Source organism: Astatotilapia calliptera, chromosome 3, assembly GCF_964374335.1.
Source record: "Astatotilapia calliptera chromosome 3, fAstCal68.1, whole genome shotgun sequence".
NCBI classification, from domain to species: Eukaryota; Metazoa; Chordata; class Actinopteri; order Cichliformes; family Cichlidae; genus Astatotilapia; species Astatotilapia calliptera.
The window spans coordinates 16,006,951-16,029,871 of record NC_137424.1 but is presented as its reverse complement, the minus strand read 5'-3'; the positions used below and the strand labels follow the sequence as shown (position 1 = coordinate 16,029,871).

Below are 22,921 nucleotides of genomic sequence, written 5' to 3'. Positions count from 1 at the left end.
AAACTTTTTAAAATGATGCAAAATTGCAAAATGCTCAGCTGTGTCTGTAATCAAACCTCTGTAACTTTGCTCTGCTTCACGTCAGCAGCATCAGGTCATGTTCATATGTTCATTAATGGTTTTCTTTTGTTTTTGATGTACTGCAGAATATTTGTATAAAATCCCAGGCCAGGAAAACCTTCATGTTTTTCTGTTTGATCCTCAGCTACTTTGACACAAAGGCATCTGCTGTGATGCTCACACCTTTGATAAAGTCTCGCAAGTGTCAGATTTCTTTTTATAGATATAAAAATATAGAAATGTTCTGATGCATGTAGTAACTGTTAGCTTTAACTGTACAAGGCTTGTTAGACATAATGAAACACATCGTGCAGATTTCTGGATGTTAGACTATCATTTTTATTATGATTATTAATCTTGGGTCTAAAAAGTCAGTCGAGTATATCCAGGATATCTTTCTGTTAACTGGATTCACTGACCCTAACACTGGGACCAGGATAAGCGGTCGCATGAAGCTGGTTATCAGCTGACAATCTTATGATTTAATTAATTTAATTAAGTTATTTAATTTTTCTAATTTTTCCTCTACATTTCCCCTGAAATGAAGGGATTGTGTTGAACATGCTTTAGTTCCTCACATTTTTCTGCATCTCTTTGTTCAACCCCCTGAATTAAAGCTGAACGTCTGCACTTCAAACACATCTGAGTTGTTGCATTTAAAATTGATTTTAGTGTATGTACAGAACCAAAATCAGAAACTAAGTTCTCTCTGTCCAGATATTTATGGACCTAACTGTATAATCTATACAGCACGTAAAAAATGCTGTAAATAAAGAAGTCTGTGAAAATGTGGCATTTAAGGTCAATTTAAACTGAAGTGATATAATCTTCTCCCCACAGTTTGAGTTTGTATTGTCTCAGCTGCAGACAGACTATGATATTAATATTATTAGTTATTAATATTATTAGTTATAAAGGACACCTTCCTGCCTTTAGTCTTATTCATGATGATTATTAGTCGTCTTCTAATGTCCACAAGTCTGTATGATGTGTTTCATAGTTTCTAACAAGCCTTTTAAACTTAAGTTACTGCATTGCTGAAACACCAACATCTGCTTATTGAACAAAACAAAAACAACCAAAAGACCACACATCTGATTTTATTTTTATTTTAATAGACTTCCAAAGATTATACCAGATAACTGGCCTCAGAATATAATTGAATAAACATTTTTGAAAACGATAACCTAATCCTGTCTTGACAGGCTGAGCTCTTCAGTATCCACCAACAGCATCGTCATGCTGAGTCAGACGTTTCTGCTCCTGCTGGAAATACTCTTCCTCTTTCCACATTGTACCAAATGCTTTTAAATGTTAGTTTCAATTTAAAATTAAAGATTAAAAAAGTGTAACACATATAAACATCAGATAATTAAGACAAGCGAATGGTTCAGTTCCACATGTGCTCTGCTGACACTCTTCCTGGGTTGCCGACCCCTGCTCATTATTCATGTTACAGAAACACAGAGGTACGAGACCAGGCAGAAGACTTTCTGATTATTTGTTTTTAGTTAAAATAATTCCATTGTTGTCTAGTGATGGTGTGGTAAAGCTCTGTGAATGTGTCCAATTTTTCTGGCTTTGTTGCTTCACCCAAAGGCAGATCACACAAAGTTTAACTGCTTATTATGAAGAACTGACATCTGCTGGTCATTTAATGTTCAGCAGCACTGCTGTGAGAATACCTGTAGGACACATACCAGTGGATATGTAAGCACATGCACAGCTGCAGGGCTAGAAGGGCCCAAATGAATTAAATAAATAGATTCTTAAATAATTAATTAAATGTGTTATTAATTGATTAATTACATTTATTTAAAAATCATTAAATTTTTAATTAATTTATTGTAAATGTTGGAAAAGAAATTATTTGGCATTAAATCAATGATGTATGTATATATTTAATAAGTATTTTGAACTTAATCCATTAATGACATTTAATAAATTATTTAATGATGATTCATCGATTAATTATTGATGATTAATTAACCCTCCACATGATTTAACCTCTATAGAGATGATATTTTATCTAGATCATGTATTTTTCAAAGGTTCAGACCAGAAAGTTTAACATTGTTATTTTTCTCATTATTGTCTCTTCAGATTGAGTGTCTGTAATCTCTAAGAGAGAAGCTGTGAAACTCTGCCTTCACTACTCAGCTCCCAGCCCTCTAGTTTGAGACAGCTTGACCTGAGTAACAATGACCTGAAGGACTCTGGAGTGAAAGTTTTGTCTTCTGGACTGAAAAGTCCATATTGTGAACTGGAAACACTCAGGTCAGCGTTCTTGAAATGTTCAGTATATAAGGTTTAGAGGTTTACAATCTAAGGTTTAGATTGACTAATGGCCATTTTAAACTCCTGTTTCAGTCATGCCATTTCTTAATGATTTTTGGCTGCGATTTCCTGTTTGCATTTAGCTATTTTTCTCTTCTCTAAGAGTATTTGTCATGTCTGCAGGCTGTCAGGCTGCCTGGTCACAGAGGAAGGTTGCAAGTCTCTGGTCTCAGCTTTTAGCTCCAGTTCTTCCCATCTGAAAGAGCTGGACCTGAGCTACAATAACCCAGGAGAGGCAGCAGTGAAGATGCTTGAGCAGCTAAGACTGGACACTCTGAGGAATGTAGATGGCCGTTACAGCCACAAACAGTGTCTGATAGATGAGGAAACTGGCTCTGTCTGATTACTTAACGCTGGAAACCAGTGTTATTTGAACAATCACACATATAGGAACATTTTTCCATTCTGCTCTAACTTAAACAGTAGATGTCTGTATGTGGTCTCAAAGGACAAAATCTCTGTCAGCAACAACGGTGCAGCCTGTTCAAACTGATCTCTGGAAAGGAACTGACATTTTCACTCTCTTTATTTATTTTAAGCTTTATCTGTGTGCAGAGACCATGTCCAGGACATGTTTAGCCTGGCCCAGCATAAACTAGAATTAGGGGGAAGTTGTTTCCCCAGCTTAGAAAAACATATTAGTAAAAGTAAATGGATTACTAGGTCACTCAACTTAACTGGCCGCCTACTAAAATGGGCTATTTTGCACTGCTAGTTTGCTGCTTCTGAGCGTTTACTACTGAAACTTGTTTGTGCTAAAATATCAAATTGATCTTCTGGACTTTGTGATAATAGTTAGTAGAAAACAACAGAAAAATAGAATGCAGTCAAAGTGAATTAACTTTGGTCGATCAACCTTGAAATTCAAATTATAATAAGAAATAATCATTCCAACAGAAAGAAGAGATTAAGAAACAAAGGGATGGAGCTGGTGGAGGAAACCGGGTCACTGGTTGGGTGTTAGGCCCAGACTAGTGGGTGTTTTTGACTGTAAAGTGGATGTAGCATTAACAACCACTGGTCCTGGTACCCTGCAGCCTGCACTGCAGGATATGTGTTGCAGCACTGAGAGCTCCAGAAAGAGCCTTCATGGTGGCCCTGCAGCCAAACAGCACTTCAGTCAAATGCTGTCCAAAGTGGTCCCAGAGACACTGTTAGCTGTAACCATCAATGACCAAGAATTGTGTCATTTAATTCAGGGTTTCCCTGTATTATTGTTTGACATCATTTCTGAATAAATAAATCAAGATGACGAGCCTTTAAATGCACTTATGTTAGTATAAATATACAAAAATAAAGGATAATTTTCCTGTTAGGAGAATAAGAAATAAATATATTCATCACATGCATCAAATCACAACCTCCTCCTGCAAGAGTGCAGCATTGTGATTGGTTGATGCTGTTTCCATATTTTATGTTTGTTTACCTTGAACAAATTTGCTCTACAGAGCATTTATTAATTAGAAGGATTATTAATAAACATCTTTCTCTCCTGCTTTTGGTGGAGTGAAACAATAACTCCTATCTCCAGAGGCACACAGGTCCACTGGCACCTGGTCCTAACTTCACCCATGTCTGCACCCTCAGACATCCCACTGTGGAGGCATCCTCGCCTGGACCAGTGGCTGCCCTTGTGAGACAGACTTTATGGTCACAAACAGCCCTAATCTGAGAATGAAGGCTCCTTTACATAGAAAGCAGTATGTGGTGTGATGACCGCTGCATTAGCTCAAAATATGTGATGCACTGGCTGCTGCACTCTACCTGTACTGAATCAGTTTTGTAGCCAGTCCCAGTCTTTACATTTAATATGCAGCCACTCCCTGACAGCATGAATGTCACAGTGTGTTGGACCTTGACTGTGGCACATGTCAATGCTCCCTGGACATCGTGCTTAATAAAGGAGATTAAATGTGATGTGATTATGAGTTTTGCTCTTTTGAAGTTGAAACATTTATGTGTCAAAATGTTGGACTGTTCCTTTATCAGTGTGTAACAGTGTGTGTATGAGAGCCATGTAATGTCCATGTGTGCATGCTGACTGTGCTGCTCTGACCCCCCTCCTCCTTTCAGGGTGGAGCCTGCTGGAGGCCGATGGTTGAGACCAGGTCTGAGGAAGTGTAAGTGTGTTTTTAATGGGATTCATGAAAACAAAGCAGCACACATTCAACCATCTTAATCATTCACATCTCTGATGTCAGGAGTCATCATCAAAGTGTCAATCAATGAACAGATGATGGATCAATAACTGCAGCTGGATTGTGTTTGTTCTCTCCATCAGATTCCTGTCAACTCACAATCGACACAAACACAGTGAACACAAAGCTCCAACTGTCTGACAACAACAGGAAGGTGACACATGTGGAGGAGGTTCAGTCACATCCTGATCATCCAGACAGATTTGATGTTTGTGAACAGCTGCTGTGTAGAGATGGTCTGACTGGTCGCTGTTACTGGGAGGTCGAGTGGACGAGGAGGGCTCGGATATCAGTGAGTTACAGAGGAATCAAAAGGAAAGGAAGGAGTGATGAGTGTGTGTTTGGTGGAAATGATCAGTCCTGGAGTCTTTGCTGCTCTGATCATTATTCCTCTGTGTGGCACAATAACAGACAAACACCCATCTCCTCCTCCTCCTCCTCCTCCTCCTCTGTCTCTAACAGAGCAGCAGTGTATGTGGACTGTCCTGCTGGCACTCTGTCCTTCTACAGAGTCTCCTCTGACTCTCTGATCCACCTCCACACCTTCCACACCACATTCACTGAACCTCTTTATCCTGGATTTGGGTTGAGAAACACTTCTGATTTTGAGATTTCTCCTTTCAAACTTATGAAGAAGACTGTAGGAAGATTTTTCCTTGGCCCTGAGTCAGTGACTCTGTGTAGTTAGTCTTACCTGGTAGAGAAACAGTTCAGTCTGTTCATGTCTGTGTCTTTCACTCAGAAAATGGTAAAATGGTAAATGGCCTGTATTTATATAGCGCTTTACTAGTCCCTAAGGACCCCAAAGCGCTTTACATATCCAGTCATCCACCCATTCACACACACATTCGCACACTGGTGATGGCAAGCTACATTGTAGCCACAGCCACCCTGGGGCGCACTGACAGAGGCACATGATGAGATTCATGGATTCAGTCAGTTGATGTTTTAAACTAAATGATTCACAAATTATTATTCAGCACAAGTTTGGTGAGCAGCAGGGCTCATCCTGCTTTTTGTTTTTGTGCATTATAATGATGAAATAACTTTGTCATGTCTGTGGTGGCCTTTGGAGAATTAAACCATCCTGTAGAAACTAGATATAAATGTCATATTTTCCAACATTGATATTTTTCTGTGTTTCAGACGACAATGAAAAGATAAAGAACAGTCTGTAAATCACAAGTTATCAATTCAAATGATTATTAAAGCCACAAGAGAAGCTTCCTGTTATTTGTACCACTCACCTGGTCATGTGATCCAGCTGTGCAGCCAATCATAACTGCCATCACTTTCTACTTTGATATTTCCATGGTGAATGGACTGATTCTTGTTTAACACGTTCATACTCTGATGGATGCATCGGAGAGGGTTAGTGTCTTGCTCAAGGATACTTTGTGTGCCAGCTGGAGCAGTCAGGGATTGAACCACCAACCTTCTGATCATTAGATGCCTTGCTCTGTCTCCTGAGCTACAGCCATCATCAAAGCTCTTTCTTAAATCCTCTCTGAGAGGAGCTCAAACACGAGGAAGAGACGAAAGTGAGGGAAGAGAGTGGACTCATTAGTAAAATGAAAAACAGCCAGCGTTGATGTTTAAGACAAGTGAGGTAACAGAAATACTGTATATGGCAGCGGTCACCATGGCAACATCAATGTCGGTTGCTACGTATTGTACTGATCCTGATCTGTGAGCCTCATATCAGGATATGCTGTTGTTTGTATTTGTTTGCATTGTTACCATTTTTGTGTCTTTTTTAACAAACTACTTTTATCTTGCCATCGTTTGTCAGAGAGTCAAACTACATTTGGTTCATCTTTCTACAATAAAAACATTTCTTCATCTTAATTATTGTATGTGCAGAGTTGTAGTTACTCACAGTGACCACTGGAGGCGTGTGATCCTGATAGTTTCCCTGGAACCGTCCAGTTCATCCACATTAATGAAGCTGTTGGTGATTAACGCTCATCTGTACAACTTTAACAACAATATCAAACATTTAATCGCTCTGCAAACAGCTTGTCTGATGTATAAACTGTGTCTTAAAGGATCAAAGTAAATGTCACATTGAAAGCAGATTTCACTGTAATGTCCTCTGTTTGAAATATTCCAAATATAATCTGGCTTGGTAATGATTTACTCATATATTGTCCACGCAGACTAAAGCAGTAGGAGATGAGATGAAAACAATTAGAAGAATCTTTACTCTTTAATGTCACAAATTCCTCTTTGTATGTAACATAACAACATACATGATACAGCTGCAGCAACTGAGGCGAGGAGAGAGGCAGCAACAAGAAAACTGGAAGAAGGAGACCAACAACACCACCTGTGGAAATCTTTCCCCAATCAAGCGTCATCATATCAGCATTTCATCAAAAGCACACATGCTCCGACCTGACAATGCAGAGCTGTGGCAAAATCATTGAAATCATTTATGAAACAAATGAGTGCATCAAAAATAAGAGTGGAGCTGCAATGAAAGAGAAGTGAACTTTCTTCAGTCAACACAAAGTTTTCCCTGACAGGTGACATTTAATTAAAGTGACTTTATCACCACACACACATTCAGAGGCAGTCTACAGGAGCAGAGCTGCAGCTATTCAGCAAATGTCTCCCTGCAATCCTCACTGCAACACCTACATGTGAAAATGAAACCACCTCTACTGTTCACACATGAAACGTCGTGTGAAGAACCAGTTTTCCTCACATCTCTGTTTTAGTAACTCTGAAGTCTGAACTTTGGATTTTTGCATCCTGTTTGTACTGATAACTGTCAGTGGATGATTTTGATCCCAAAGAAATCTTTAACACACATGTAGTGATGGGACGTGTGCACTGAAACAATGGTTAGGAAACAGAAATCGCCTGAGAATCTGCTCATGTTTAAGATTTCTTCTTTACAAACATTTTCTATGGCTGTTCCCAGTATGACCAGTGATACAAAGCATGGGAAATGGGGATTAGTTCATTCAGACAAATACACTTTTTAAAATGTAAAAATAAAGAAATAAATCAATAAAATAAAAAGTCAAAGAAATAAAAAATAAGGGTCTGAGGCGTCTGTCTCACTGTATCCATGGCAACAATTTACTTCCTGTTCCTTCATATCAGAACCACATCTTTGAAATCAAAACATTTAAGATTCAAATTCAATCACAGATGTGTTCAATTAGATATTAAATGAAGCAGTGCAATGTTTTTATCACTATCCAAGTTTGAACTCTAAGTAGAAGATTTAAAAAAGCAACACACACACACACACACACACACACACACACACACACACACACACACACACACACAGTATGCAGACATGATTTAGCTGATGATAACATAACGACTGCACAGACCCGTGGGATGATTCATGTCCTTTTTCTTTCTCTATGCAATGATGAACTTCTTGCTTCAGGACCTTCTTGATCAATTTGTTTTCTAATCCACAGTTTTCTACCTGATCTGTGTGTTTGAAGTAAAATGTGTTGTGTGGGGGTGGGGCAGGGTGTTGTTGTGGCCGGTGGAGGGGAATGTGTTGAAGGCGTGAAGAGGCTGCATGCTGGTGATGGTGCTGGGGATCACGGTGATGGTGTTTGGCTTCATCAGCGGCACGTTGTCGGGGGCGCGGCGCAGCGCCAGGGTGTAGTCGGGAGGGCAGGCGGGCCGCAGGATGTCGTGGGGTCGCAGGGGCTCCATGTCGTGGTGAGCGTCGTGCTCCCAGTCCTTCATCTGCAGGGACATGATCTCCTCCTCCTGGCTGTGAGCCAGGTCGTTGGCAGGGCCGCCCCGCTGAGGGGACAGCCGGTGCCGGCGCATCTCGTGCCGCTTGTCACGCTTGTAGTAAAGGGCGGCGAAGGCCAGGATGTTGAGGAAGAAGAGCGACGCTCCAACTGCAACTGTCACGCTCAGTTCGGTGGAGTAGTCGCGGGTGTGTCTGTGAAAGAGGTCCTGGGGCGGGCGCTCTGAGCCCTCGGGCTCAGGATCTGATGGGAAGGTAGGGTAAGGATGACGAGTGGTTCGAGGAACGTTGTTTCTGGGCCTCATGGTGCCGGGGTCACGGCCTGCGGGGGAGCGCGTAGTGGTGGGAAAGAGCACGTCGTGCAGGCTGTGAAGATGAGGGACTAATTCCAGCCAAAAGGCCACTTTGTTAGCTCTGTAGTTGTCTCTGACACGAGGTTTCAAACTGATGTGAAGGTACTGCTTGTCCTTCCAGTTGAACTTGGTCCAGATGACCTCCTCGAAGCGGTTGGGCTTGGTATGAATGAACTTGGTGTCCTGAGGGACGGGCAGGTTGGGGTCCCTGGTGGAGCATAAAGGTTAAACGTTTCAGTTCAAAGTTATATTCAGTCTCCATTATAAGTAACATGTGGCATCAATACACTGAATACAGACAGGAGGCCCATTCTCTGTGCAACCTTTAAACTATCTAAGACCAACCGGCTGCTCTGGGATCTGGATGCTTTTGGTGAACCAGTATGTTCAATTCTTCAAAGCCACACGGAAATTAAACTAGCAACCTAGATTCAAGTATTCAAGATGACTAGAAGGCTATCAGAGAACATACAGTAACGTGTACAGTTTACACTACTGTGACATGAGGCCTACCCAGTCTTTGCGAAGTTAGTCCAGTAAGTCATGACCACAGCGCTCAGCATCACATCGTTCTTGGAGAAGTTGCACGGGAGCAGGTCCGTGGCACCGATCATCGGTACGCTGAACACGTAAGGTATCTCGTCTCCGTGCGCGGCGTCGGCCCACTCGGGCCGCGTCTCGGTTTGGCAGTGGTGGTAGAACGTGTAAAAGTAAACTGGGGACTGAAACTCAGCATGGAGTTTGGCAGTGGCCACAGCTGGTGCCACCCACTGGTGGTCCGTAAACAGGAAGTGAGTGAGAAATCTAGAGAGGAAAAAAAAGTCTTTCTGATAACAGAAGGAGTGACAGGCAGCAGAGAGGAAGCGTGACTGCATTATCCAAACATGTCTGTACTGTGACTGTGGTCCGGCTGTGAGGGGTTCGCAGGCCGATCTGTCAGAAACACCGACACTGAGATTGGGAGCCCACTACCTGGGGGATGATAGCATTACTGCCCACAGAGCCTCAAAGGTTAAGGCGCAGACACGCCGTGATGTGGATGAGTGGCTCTCTTTAGCACGCTTGTCTTGTTTGATGCACTTCACTGGGCTCACATGTTACTGATTCCATTCTTTACTCGCATGTTTTAAACGCTTAAAGCACTTTCACAGCTTTTTATATTCTTTTGAAAATTCATGTGAACTCAAGCTGTCAGAATTGTAATGTAAGCTTTGATAATTGTCCACATTTGTCATCTTGACGATTATCCGTTTATTTTAATGAATACAGCAAACAGAAAAAAACGAACAAATCAACAAACGCGGCTCCTAATAAGACAAAACCTGATGATGCTGCAAAATGCAGTTAAGTGAGAGGAGGCTGTAAAATGGAATAACTGAAAAAGTGGCAGTGTACAGAGGTGGCGTCCTCACCCTCTGGGTAGCCGTAGAGGTTGTCAACAAAGCTGGAGATGGTGTAGTCGAACGCCGCAGCTGAGATGCCGTCGTTGTCCTCACTGTCGTCCACAAACTTCAGCCCCTCTCCCTGGTTCACTCCTATCAAGATGTCATAGTTTAGGAGCTCCCCCTGGTGGAGCAAATAAGGAAGAACATGCTGAGTGCTGGAACAGAGCCTGTGTGCATCACAAGTCTACAACAGGAAGTGCAGCTGAAGCACAGCTTTGTGAATTGGCAGCATTTCATTTCCCAGTAAACAAAATAAAGATTAGCTGTTGCCATGAAATTCCTACTATAAACTGTAAATACTGCAATATATGCAGGGTTCATACACATTTTTAGGGTCAAATTCAAGCACTTTTTAAGCACATTCAAGGTCAATTTTCAAGCTTTTCCAGCACATTACCAAAAAAGAAGCATGTTTCACTTTGCATCACCTCAGTAAGACCTTGTAAAAATTTAAACAAATCATCTGAGGTCGATTTAAATGTCTTTTGTTCCCCTTTTGTTAAAAGAGCAGCACACAAAAATACAGAAAAAGGAAACGGTTGCCTTACATGCATATAGTGTACAAACTCAAAAAACACATTCCTCTTAAAAATGCGCAAATGTGAACAAATCAACTTGTTAGAGATCTTCATCTCCACTGTAAATAAACAACAAGCCAGAAAACAAGAAAACTGCACCAAACACCACAAACACCAACAAATTAATGTCTTCTCATCAGACATTGAAGCTTCTTTCCTGTGTGACATAAAAAATAAGAGACAGATGTTTGTTTGTTTTTTTAACTAGTTAAGCACCCACGTTCAGTCATCCACCCATTCACGCACACATTCACACACTGGTGATGTAGCTACAGCCACCCTGGGGCGCCACCAGGCCCTCTGACCACCACCAGTAGGCAACGGGTGAAGTGTCTTGCCGGGTGAAGTGTCTTGCCCAAGGACACAACGACCGAGACTGTCCAAGCCGGGGCTCGATTACAAGGCGAACTCCTAACTCTTGAGCCACGATCGCCCAGTGGGGACATGGGGACATTTCAATTTCCAGCAGGAAGCTCCCCCTTTTTGTTAAACCCTTTAGATCAGGGGTCGGCAACCTGCGGCTCTTTAGTCCTTATAGTGCGGCTCCGCGTGGTTTGGGGAAATAAATTAGCTGAAGTGTATTTTATTTATGTTAGTTCTTTTTTTAACTTGTAGTTCTAAATTGGAAGATTATTGTGATTTTGCAATATACAAATAAAATTATATTTTGTTATTTTTTCATCGCTCAAAATAAGCGTCACACTCGCGGAAACCGGTGTACCCGGCGAAAAACCGTGCATTTATCGAGCCTTTCAACCCCAGATAGGCCAATTATGGCTCTTTGGCTCTTTGGGTCTTAAAGGTTGCTGACCCCTGCTTTAGATGAACAGAGTTTTTTAATTAAATACATAATCTTTAATAAATGTTCTCTTTTATAAAAAGTAGGATAATTAAAAAAACTTTTATTATACCTCTATTGAGTAGAAAAAAAACTCGTGTTTTCTGTCGTCTGTTATATAATATTAGTGATGTTTGTGACAATTAATTTCTTAATCGGCTGGACTAACCAATAGTCCACAACCAGGAAACACTGAAATTTTAAGTTAAGTTTGAAAACAGTTTAAAAAAAAATACCCCATTCCAAAATGTCTTGTGACAATCTCATTGGCTTAGGGAGTGATGATGTCATAGATCTTAAGACTCTTAAGTCCTTTGATGTTTTTCCTTAAGTAGGGGTGAGAAACAGCAAGTTTTAGTTCGTTTCAGCAGCATCTGTGTTTGCAGCCTACAAAACGTTCACCACAAGCTCTTCAAAGTCATCGTATAGAAACTCCAACATGTTTCCAAGGAAAAAACAACCAATTCAAAAAGATTACGCCGCCTCTCCTTCCTGGCGTGGCCGGCCAATTTCCCCAAATGGCTCCTCATCCTTCCAAAGGGCGTTAGAGGAGAGTAGGAAGGAAAACTACCTTCTCCAGAAAAAAATGCAACAAATTGAAGAAGAGAAACTTCAACTGGAGGACAAATGTAGACGAATGGAAGCCCAAAATAAAGAGCTGGAAGAAAGACAACAGCGCCAGCCGGACATAAAAATTATTAATGAGGGCTGGGGAATCAAGTTTGCTCAGAGCCGAGAGCAGATTGTGCACCTCATTAAAGAAAACAGGCAAAAGAGTGCAGAACTAAAAGAAATGACCAACCAGCTCCAAGACAAGAAAACGATGACTGATAAGATACAACGGGATCTCCAATACATGGACCGAAAAAATCGGCTCCTCCAAAGACAGCTCCATGAAGCTGTGGAAGAAAAGAATAAATTCCTCCAACAGAAGGAAGAGCAGGACAAAAAGCAACGAGACATGCAGCACGAACTGAAGAGCATGCAGGAAAAATACCGCATGCTGAAAGAAAGCCTGGATGAAACACTGCGCCAAAATAAAGACCTTCTTCAACAGAAAGAGCAACAGCAGGAAAGACTGAAAGAAGGAAAACGTGTCGTCCAGGACTTTGAGTCTAAAAATCTAAAACTGCAAGAGTTTTGTAATCAGCTGGAGGACAAAGCAACTAAAGTGGAAGAAGAAAAGGACAAACTGGAGAAACGCTGCTCACAGATGCAGAGAAGGATCGATCAGATAGCGAGAAACAACTCCGAGCTCGTTAAGGGGATTTTGGTGGAATTCAATAACTTGAAGCGTGAAAACACTCAAATGCAGGCGCAAAAACAACAAGAAGACAAAATACATGAAGACCTGCAGCTCACGCTCCAAGAAATCCAGAAAAGAAACGAGCAGTTAGAAGACAAGCACAAAGAGGTCCAACAGAGAAATGCAGACATGCACAAGGACAAGCTGATACAGGAGGCAACATCCAAACAACTCAAAGACAAGCTTGAAGAACAACAAGCAACATTGGAAGAGGTGGAACAAAGATGTGAGAAACTTGAAGAACAAAACGCAGAAACCATCGATGAGCTGAGAAATCTCATCCTGGAGAAAAAAGCGCTCGTGGAAAAGTGCATGAAAAAAAAGAGAAAATGGTTCCACTTGTTCCGGAGGAGAGACGCTACTGCTTCCTCACCTGATGTAGCCTCGTCTTGCTCCACCTCTGTTAACCCCCCCAACCAGTCCCGGCCGTTGACTGTCCCCTCCTGAGCCTGGTTCTGCCGGAGGTTCCTGCCCGTTTAAAGGCAGTTTTTCCTCCCCACTGTCGCCAACTGCTTGCTCAGAGGGGATTGTTGGGCTTTTCTCTCCTCTGCCTTGTTTCTTCATTTACTTGCTTGTTTAACTTTTTTAAACTTATCTAAATAATAAGCCAATTAAATTTATCCTTTGAGTATTTTTCATCTCATCTTTACAGAATCTTTCCAAAACATTTTCAAACATTCAGATCTGTCTTTTATTTTCTTCTTGAAGCCTCATAAATGGTGAACTAAAAACCCGGAATATGGTTTGAAACATAGTTTCAGCTGAAACTGGCATAACATGCTGTGTGTGTGTGTGTGTGTGTGTGTGTGTGTGTGTGTGTGTGTGTGTGTGTGTGTGTGTGTGTGTGTGTGACAGGGTATCACTAGTTAGGTCATCATGTTTAGACTCATTCACTCCAAAATTATTTAGGCCAAATCTTTAAAACAGTGTCATTTCATACACATTTTCAATTCACTTCAATCGCACAAATGCAGAAATAATTATTTGCAGTATCTTATTTATTATGAGAATGTCATGCCTGATCATTTGTACCTACACCACCAAAAATGGGGGCAAAAGGGAGGAGATCATGTTTAATCGGTTATAAGAAAAGGTCAGAAATATAAGTGCCGACATGAGCAGAGTCCACAGAAACCTCTGACTCTCAGCTCAAAGCTCATATAAACCATTTCTACAACCAGCAAACAAACAAAGTTAACAAACAGTTAAAAGAGCAGTGACGTCACCACGAATCTGTGGTCAGGTAATATCCATGTTTTGACTGATGATTTTCTGGAGTTAAATGTGAACCGAAGCATATTTTGGGTGTTATATGCTATTAAATACTTTTTAATTTATTTAAAAGTATTTAATAGCATATAACACCCAAAACATGCTGGGTGTGGAAAGAAAAAAAAAATCAGAATTTCCTCTGTTTGAGTCACAGTAACTTTGACATAGTAACATTTGCAGTAAGTCCTAAATGTTCACCTTTAAAATCCCTCCCTCTGTTCATTTTGCCCACATCATGTTTCAGTGGTTGGCCTCAGGTTCTTCAGCTTCCTGACAGTCTGAAGTCAGCTGACAGAGTTTCACCTGCTAAATACACAGAAAATCTTGTTAAAGCCGCACAGTTTGCCCAACAGTAATATTCCCATTAAGCCCTTTCTAAACACTTTATAACAATGTGTCATCACTAAATTATAAACTTCTTCTCCAGATCTGCACGACTGCACTTAGTCACAGACTTTATTTAATTGTCCTGCGGCTGCTATCATATATTTTACCAAACAGTTCTTCTCACACAGTCACAGATATATTTCTCTCAATGCAAACTTCACTCATGTCTCAGACAGGAAACTTGAGTTTTTCTTTTTTTTCTGTCCCCACTCATTCAACTAATTTGCATATTGAGTCACATCTCGAGAAGTTGCCCTGACAACAGAAATGCATATTCAAAACATTGCTGCATAATTCAATTATTATTCTTTTATTTTTATTTCTACAGTCGTCACTTCTTTTGCTCAATCAGCTGGAAACCACTTCTAATTCACTATTTTAAACCTGCTTTAAGCTTCTAATCACTGGTTGGTCCTCCCAGTCTCTTTTTCCTTGTCACAAAAGTCGCTCTATTGTCCTGCAACTTCCTGAGTTATTCCTCAGCTTCAGCCTTTAAGTGTGTTAAATCTACACCATTCAGCATTTATGTCATGTATTCACATTCATGAGTGTAAGCATGTCTTCATTGCGTGTATGTTGTGTGTTCATATTAATATTGAGTGTAAGCTGGTCTTTGTTGCCTCGATGTGTTTTTATAATCAGATTTAATTCCTGCATCTTTGCGCTGAACTGTGGATTCAAACTGTCTCACTTCTGATTCTCTCCAAAAACAATTTCACATGTGACAATTTCTACATGTGTATTTTATATTTTTCTATTCATTTATGTATTATTAGTTTATTTATTTCTTTATCTCTCTCTCTTTCTTTTTTTATTTACCTTTCTGTTGTGATGCTCTGGATGTTTCTAAACCCACAAATTCAGCCTCAACGTTCAACCCAACTTTCCTATGCTGTCACTTTAACACGTCCAACCTTCACCTCTCACCGGTCCTCGTCCCCTCTTCTCTCAACTTCCTGTGTGGCCTCCCAAATCAAACACAGGCCCAAATCAGCTGTTTCTTCTTCTCTCTTCATTCTCTCTTCCTCTTTTCAGTCTTTTCTTGGCGCTTAACTCCCAGCATGGCAAATATGAACTCAGACAGTCCCATCCAGTGGTTTCACACAGTCATGTCACTGGTACACTTTCCAGCTTGTAATTCAGAGCGCATGTTTCCATCAACATACATGCTGCTGGACCCTTCAGTGTTGTAGGTCAGGTGCACTGTCTTTTTGCCTGCTGTTAATTCTTCAAGTCCACGGTGTTGTTCTGTCTGTCTTCTGTCTTCATCAGGAGATTAACTGTCCTTTAAGCTTCTTCTCAGGATAAGGACAGGATGAGAGGTGAAGCTGTGACATTTTAAACCAAAGCCTGTTTTCCTCCCAATTCTGTTAATCTATCATTTTTCTGCTGTATTCTTCCAGGAGGTTGAGCAAGTCCATGGGCACCTGTATTAACACACTAAGACATTTATTTAATATCATTTTCATTACTATTACTTTGCACTTTCATTCTCTAATTCCTCTGTTTTCATTTTGAAACGTCTCTCACAAGCTCACAAGCTATATTCAGACTTCCTGCTTCACTTCCTGCCAGACACACACTGCGATTGGTTTATAAAGGCCTCTCTTATTAAAATACATAAAACAATCTATCCAGAAAATAAGCACTAAGAATATATATTTATCTTGTAACATTGTTTAAGTTAATGAACAATTGTGTTGAAAACTGAGATTACAATATCAATCAAGATAATTATAATGATGGTTTTTGCTGTAATTAAACAGTCATGTGGAAATGTGGCAACCACAGAACTTTAGAGGCCTTTTGTTCAATTATGTGTGGACTGTTTCTTTAGTCTCATACACAAATTGTTCTCAGTGTCTATGAGACTGATGAAATATCCATGTGTGCTGAAAGAGACTGTGCTGGTCTGACGCCCTCAACCGAGGTATTGTGGGTAATGAAAGAGCAGATAGGTTGGCTAAAGCAGCTGTTAAAAAAGTAGACATAGATGTGCAGATACCATTGTTGAAATCTGAGGGAAAAGAATAGTTTGGACACAAAGTAAGAATTTCTGGAGAATGGCATGGGATAATGGAACAAAAGGGAGACATGGGGTACAAAACACAATAGAAGTTAAGAGGAGTAGTGGGTTAAATAGGCAGCAGGAGAATACAAACAGGTCACTGCTTTCTGAATGGTTCTCTTTTTATGATGGGGAAACATCCGACTGGGTTATGTGATGGTGTAATGCTATGGAGACGGTTGAACATGTGGTTATTAGTTGAAGTATAGAAGTCAAAGGAGAGTGTTGAGGGTGGGAACTGGTGGTGAAATGAAACTTACGTTTGAAAAAGTGGTTAATCAGTTAAGTCCTGATGAGGTGAAAGGAGTGGTTTTTCATTTTTGAGAAATACTGATGTCATCAAGAGGATCTGAGGATCTGGAGGAGAAGTAAGAGTAAAAGCCAGGAGATGGCAGTAGTGCAACATCTTTGGATGCAAGCTGCTGTTAAAAATGACAGAAGAAGAAGTTTGCTTGATCGTTCCTCAGCTCGTCTGAGTGAAGCTGAGTGTAAAGAGGCTCCTGCTGATAGAGAAACACTCTGACTGTTTCTGGATGGGCCTGGGTCCCCTTTCCCTGGCGGGTCGCGGAGTATGTGGGTGCCTACTGGGGTCAGCGGGGGAGCTGGCCCCAGGGAAGGGTTACCTGCCCCTCCCTTCCTTCCCTCCCCATCTCCAGCTGCCTCCCTCTTCCCGCTCCACCACAACCACCCACACATGCAGGGCCTTGGAGTAGGGGTATGTCACCAGGGTGCAGAGGAGGCTACCCTCCCCCCCCCCCCCCCCTCTGTCCCCTTCTGGCTGCCTCTGCCTCAATTTTATCCCACAACTTAGACATTCACATTACTCACACCCTCATTACACATACATATAGGATCTTGGGGGTGGGCACGATACACGGAGTCCAAATTACCATCAGGGTGTACACCTCACCCCTGGCGTCGTTGCCCACCTCTCAATTTTAAATACACGTAGTCATTGAGGGCTAGCAGGAGGGACTATGCGCTTACCTGCTGCTCTCTGGCAGGTAGCTCCATGCCCTCCTGGGTTTTAATTACACCTTAGAACACACATGCATCAACACTACAATGAGCGGGTGGAGGGAGGTTTGGAGTCTTCTCTCACCCCCGTTCTCTGCGGCCTGCTGGAGCCGGGGGGGCTAGGAGGAGTTGGCCGTCCGACTGCGGTCTGGAGTGTGGGGCCTCCCTGCTGCTGCGGAGTCGGGGTGGTCTGCCTCTCCCCACTGCAGGGAAAAGGGTAACACCACCTGGGTCTGGGTGCAGTTCCCCCCTCCAGGGGCAAGGGTACCTAGACCCAGTTAGTAGAGTACGCTTGGGGAGTGTGATCGTGTGTACAGCGTCTCTTTATGTCTGTCTCCACGTTGGTTGACTGTGGAGTGAGTGCATATGAGAGCATGAGGGTGGGAATGGATGTTTGTGTCTGTGTGTGCCTGTATGTCTGTGTCTATATGTCAGGTTGGGTATCAGACGCCACCTCTCTGGGGACATCTCAGGCCCTCCAAGGTTTGGAGGCCTATCTCCCCCCACCACCACTTCCCCTGCCAGTGGCGGACTCCCTCAGGTGTTGGTGTGTTGGTAGTTCTTTGTGTCTGGGGGTGGGCGTCTGGGTACACACCGGCTCACTCCTTGGCGGCCGCTTATCGGGGCCTGGAGCCTGGGGCTCGCTCGGGCCACTTCGGAGGTGGGGTGCCCCCGGCCTCTCGGCCTGGGGCTCGGTCACTCAGGCACAGCTGGCTGCCGGCGGAGCTCACGGGCGCGTCACTGCAACTCCCCCTGGCTTCTGCTCCACGGCTGCTGAGTGACCCCTCATCTGGGACTCTCCTCAGCTCTTTCTGGGACAGTGGCGCGGCTGCCCCTCTGTTGGTCTTCCTTGGTCTCTTGTGTTCTGGGGGCCTCTGGATGTCTGGAGTTTTGATCTCCTCCATACCTGCTTCATGCCCTGGAGGACGGGGCTGTGGCTCCCCACACCCTCTAGCAGATCGTTACATGGAGAAACCTTTGGAATGCAAGCATGCTGATCCACACAGGTATACACACAGGTGTACACACGGGTATTCACAGACGCGGACTACAGCTTTCTTGGCTGCTGCCTCAAAGCACATTGTGCGCTGTCTATCTTGCGTGCTGCACAATATCGTTTATTATTTAGTATCTACTGATATCTACTGCTAGCTAGTTTATTGTGATGGTTTTTTTTTATTATGTTGCTCTTTGTTGTTTGCTTTCTCTTCTGTTTTTTTTTTCTCCATACAGGTGACCCAGGAGTTTTGGTTTTTTTTTCTCTCTTCCCCCCCTTCTCACCGTCTCTTCTCCCTTTTGGTTTTCTTTCTCTCCCTCTCTTTCTTTCATCCTTTCTCCCTGTCCTATTCCCCAGTCATGTCTGTCCCGTTTGTAACAACTGAAAATAAAATAAATACATAATTATAATAAAGGTCAATCAAATGGACCAATATTGCAAGGCCATGATGATCCACTTGGTAAAATAAATCCGCTTGGCATCTTTCTTGGCCTTGAGACAACAATTCTGATGGCTAAAGATCCAAACGGGACACACAAAAGAAAAAAAAAATGACAGAAGAAGAAGTTTGCTTGATCGTCTGTGTGAAGCTGAGTGTAAAGAGGCTCCTGCTGTCAGAGAAACACTCTGACTGTTTCACAGAGTCAGACATGTTCAGACTGAATTTCAGTCAGAAACTCAGCATCACATTGATGAAGCTGCAGATTAATTGTGGTTAATTTGTGATTAATTTCTTTGCTGCCAGCTGAAATTTAAATGTAATTTAAAAGAAGGATTCAAGGTTATTGGGTTTTTGAACCCAAAGATATCACATGAACGTGTATGAATTGTATGATATGTCTCTTCTATTTTTCCATCCATCCGTTCGCTTCCACATCTCCTTTTCAGGGTCGTGGGCGGTGCTGGAGCTGTCATCTTCTTCTTCTATTTTTCTATGATCATATTTTGATGTTGATTGTGATTGGTTTTATTTGTTTCTTCGGTGGTTGTAGTGTTTTAATATTTAGACTTTTTTCCATTATTGTAATTGTGTATAAAGTTTGATTTGAATGAAATTTACACTCAAATGCTTTCAGTGTTGCTGTGTTAAGTGTTTGCATGTCTAACGTTTGTATGGAAGACTGGTGGGGGAGGCTGTTACATCTTGCAGGAGGTCTCCTCTCTCCAGGAACTCACTCTGCAGGTGGGGGAGATACAGGAGAGGTGGAGGAAGAACTCAGCCTGGGTGTCTATGTCTTGTGTTGTCTGGAGGATGAGTGGATTAACGGACTATAAAGCACCAACAACCGGTATGACGAACGCGGCCGTGACTCTGGCAGACGAGCTGAACACTTTCTATGCTCGCTTCGAGGCTGCAGCTAAGGACTCCAACAATGCTAGTGCTAGCGGCGCTAACGGCTGCAGACAGGAACATACTGCCAGCACCGGAAACGTGCTCGTCATCTCCGAGCATGAAGTAAGGAGAGCCTTCAAAAGAGTGAACACCAGGAAAGCAGCAGGACCAGACGGCATCCCAGGTCGTATCCTAAGAGACTGCGCATACCAGCTAGCTCCTGTGTTCACTGAGATATTCAACATCTCTTTATCTCAGTCGGTCATCCCCACATGCTTCAAAGAGTCCATCATTGTTCCTGTCCCGAAGAAACCCCACCCTGCTTCTCTCAATGACTATCGCCCTGTAGCCCTCACCTCAGTAGTGATGAAGTGCTTTGAACGCCTGGTCACTACCAGACACACTGGACCCACTACAGTTCGCTTACCGTCCAAATCGTTCCACAGACGATGCCATCTCTCATCTCCTCCACACATCACTCACTCACTTGGACATTAGAAGGGGGAATTATGTTAAAATGCTCTTCATAGACTACAGCTCTGCATTTAACACCATAATTCCCTCAACACTCACCACCAAGCTGGAGCATCTGGGACTCAGCTCATCTATGTGTCAGTGGATCTCCAACTTCCTAACTGGCACACCACAGGCAGTAAGGATGGGCGGACATGTCTCAGCCTCCACCACTCTCGTGGTGGGCCTGATCTCTGATAACAACGAGACGGCCTACCTGAAGGAGATTAGGAATCTGGAGAACTGGTGCCAGAGGAACAACCTCCTTCTAAACGTCAGTAAGACAAAGGAGCTGATAGTGGACTTCAGCACTAAGCAGGAGAGGAACTACCAGACCCCCATCATCAACGAGTGCCCAGTGGAGAGAGTGGACAGCTTCAAATACCTCGGAGTTCACATCACGCTGGACCTGTCATGGTCCTGTCACATCAACACCGTGGTGAAAAGGCCCGACAGCGTCTCTACCACCTCAGACGCTTGAGAGACTTCCAACTGCCCTCCAAGGTGCTCAGGAACTTTTACTCGTGCACCATAGAGAGCATCCTGACGGGAAACATCTTAACCTGGTTCGGGAACAGCACCATGCAGGACAGACGAGCTCTACAGAGGGTTGTGCGGTCAGCTGAGCGCACCATCCGCTCCGAGCTCCCTGACCTGCACTCAATCTACAGCAGGCGGTGCTGGACCAAGGCCAGGAAGATCGTGAAGGACCTCAGCCATCCCAACAACAGACTGTTCTCTCTGCTGAGGTCAGGGAAGCGATTCCGCTCCCCGAAGACCAACACAGAGAGACTGAGGAGGAGCTTCTTCCCACAGGCGATACGGTCTCTCAATCACACCACCACACAGTACTGACCCACACATACAGTTCTTACACACACACTGGACTTTCTGGACATTGTTTTCACTTCATCACTTAAATCACTTTAAGCATATTTGCACTGCACAAGACATAATGTGGATTGCACAACACTGGTCACTATATTCTTCATTTCCAGTTAATACTTGTACAGCTGCTGTTATTGTGTATATATTTATTTATTTATATTTCTTCATACATTCTTATATAGTTCTATATTGTGTATTTTGTTGTACAGTTATTTTATTTTCAACTTTAATTTATATATTTTATCTTATTCTCCCAGTTAAATTTACCCTTCATTCTAATTTGTGTTGTACAGTTATTTCATTTTTAACCTTAATTTATATCTTATTCCCTCCTAGTTAAATTTACCCTTTTTAATTTTTCCTATTTATTTCCTATCTTATTCATAGCCTTTTCCTTTTTTGTTTTCTTTAGGTCACAAGCAGTTGTCCAAGCATTTCATTACATATCGTACTGTGTATGACTGTGTACGTGACAAATAAAATTTGAATTTGAATTTGAATTTGGATGACGGGGTGGGTGCAGTTTTCTCTGTGGTGGGATCGGGTGGGCCGTCCTGGGCTCTGTGGGGCCGGGCGGCGCTGCTGAACTGGGCCCCAGTCCAGATGGGCTTGGGCCCCCTTGCCCTTCCCTTCCTTCCCTCCCCATCTCCAGCTGCCTCCCTCTTCCCGCTCCACCACAATCACCCACACATGCAGGGCCTTGGGGTAAAGGTGTGTCACCAGGGTGCAGAGGAGGCATCCCCCCCTCTGTCCCCTTTTGGCTGCCTCTGCCTCAATTTTATCCCACAACTTAGACATTCACATTACTCACATTCTCATAACACATACATATAGGACCTTGGGGGTGGGAACGCTACACGGCATCCAGAAGACCATCAGGGTGTACGACCTCACCCCTGGCGCCGTTGCCCACCTCTCAATTTTAAATCCACGTAGACATTGAGGGCTATCAGGAGGGGCTATGCGCTTACCTGCTGCTGAGTAATTGCATATGAGAGCATGAGGGTGGGAATGGATGTTTGTATCTGTGTGTGCCTGTTTGTCTGTGTCCATATGTCAGGTCGGGTATCAGACGCCACCTCTCTGGGGACATCTCAGGCCCTCCAAGGTATGGAGGCCTATCTCCCCCACCACTCCCCCTGCCAGTGGCAGACGCCCTCAGACATCGGTGCATTGGTGGTTCTTTGTGTCCGGGGATGGGCGTCCAGGTACTGCTTGTCGGGGCCTGGAGCCTGGGGCTCGCTCGGGCTCCTTCGGGGGTGGGGTGCCTTTGGCCTCTCAGCCTGGGGCTCGGTCACTCTGTCGATCTTACGTGCTGCACAATAATATTCAATATTTACAGTTATATTCACATAGATCATCGCGGTGATGTTGTTTATTATATTGCTCTCTTTTGTTTGCTTGTTTTCTCTTTTTTCTTTCTCAACAGGTGATCCAGGTGATTGATTTTTTGTCTGTTTGTTTTGTTGGCTTGGACAACTTCCTACCAGACCCGTGGAAGTGGAAGCTTCAGTGAAGAAAGATTCCTGCTCCCAGCCGTTCATTGGCTCGGCATTTTAAACCCCTAAAGGGTCACCTGGCCTGTAAATAAACAG

General features: G+C 43.0%; 2 protein-coding genes across 2 annotated transcripts; one reads left to right on the top strand and one right to left on the bottom strand.

Annotated features, from left to right (window-relative positions):
* The first annotated feature begins 1,510 nt into the window (after nt 1-1,510).
* LOC145422955 (stonustoxin subunit beta-like) lies at nt 1,511-5,332 on the top strand. The gene is made up of 4 exons (XM_080294975.1): nt 1,511-1,529; nt 2,187-2,337; nt 2,521-2,708; nt 4,679-5,332. The coding sequence occupies exons 1-4, from the start codon at nt 1,511-1,513 to the stop codon at nt 5,281-5,283; spliced, it is 963 nt and encodes a 320-aa protein (XP_080151101.1). The 3' UTR covers nt 5,284-5,332.
* A 1,773-nt stretch (nt 5,333-7,105) lies between these two features.
* LOC145422953 (neuroligin-2-like) lies at nt 7,106-11,986 on the bottom strand. The gene is made up of 4 exons (XM_080294965.1): nt 11,948-11,986; nt 10,080-10,313; nt 9,198-9,511; nt 7,106-8,892 (listed from the first exon to the last, which is right to left on the bottom strand). The coding sequence occupies exons 1-4, from the start codon at nt 11,984-11,986 to the stop codon at nt 8,046-8,048; spliced, it is 1,434 nt and encodes a 477-aa protein (XP_080151091.1). The 3' UTR covers nt 7,106-8,045.
* Between the last annotated feature and the right edge of the window lie 10,935 nt (nt 11,987-22,921).

Bases quoted from the DNA above. Each gene is read 5' to 3' on its own strand.
- LOC145422955 (XM_080294975.1), top strand. The intron at 2,338-2,520 runs GTCAGCGTTCTT...TCATGTCTGCAG, and splicing joins TGTGAACTGGAAACACTCAG to GCTGTCAGGCTGCCTGGTCA. The intron at 2,709-4,678 runs GTCTGATAGATG...TCTCTCCATCAG, and splicing joins CCGTTACAGCCACAAACAGT to ATTCCTGTCAACTCACAATC.
- LOC145422953 (XM_080294965.1), bottom strand. From the start codon at position 11,986: ATGTTGGAGTTTCTATACGATGACTTTGAAGAGCTTGTG. The intron at 10,314-11,947 runs GTGAACGTTTTG...TTCCTGTTGTAG, and splicing joins ATGACTTTGAAGAGCTTGTG to ACTTGTGATGCACACAGGCT. The intron at 9,512-10,079 runs GTACACTGCCAC...TTCTGTTATCAG, and splicing joins AGGGTGAGGACGCCACCTCT to AAAGACTTTTTTTTCCTCTC.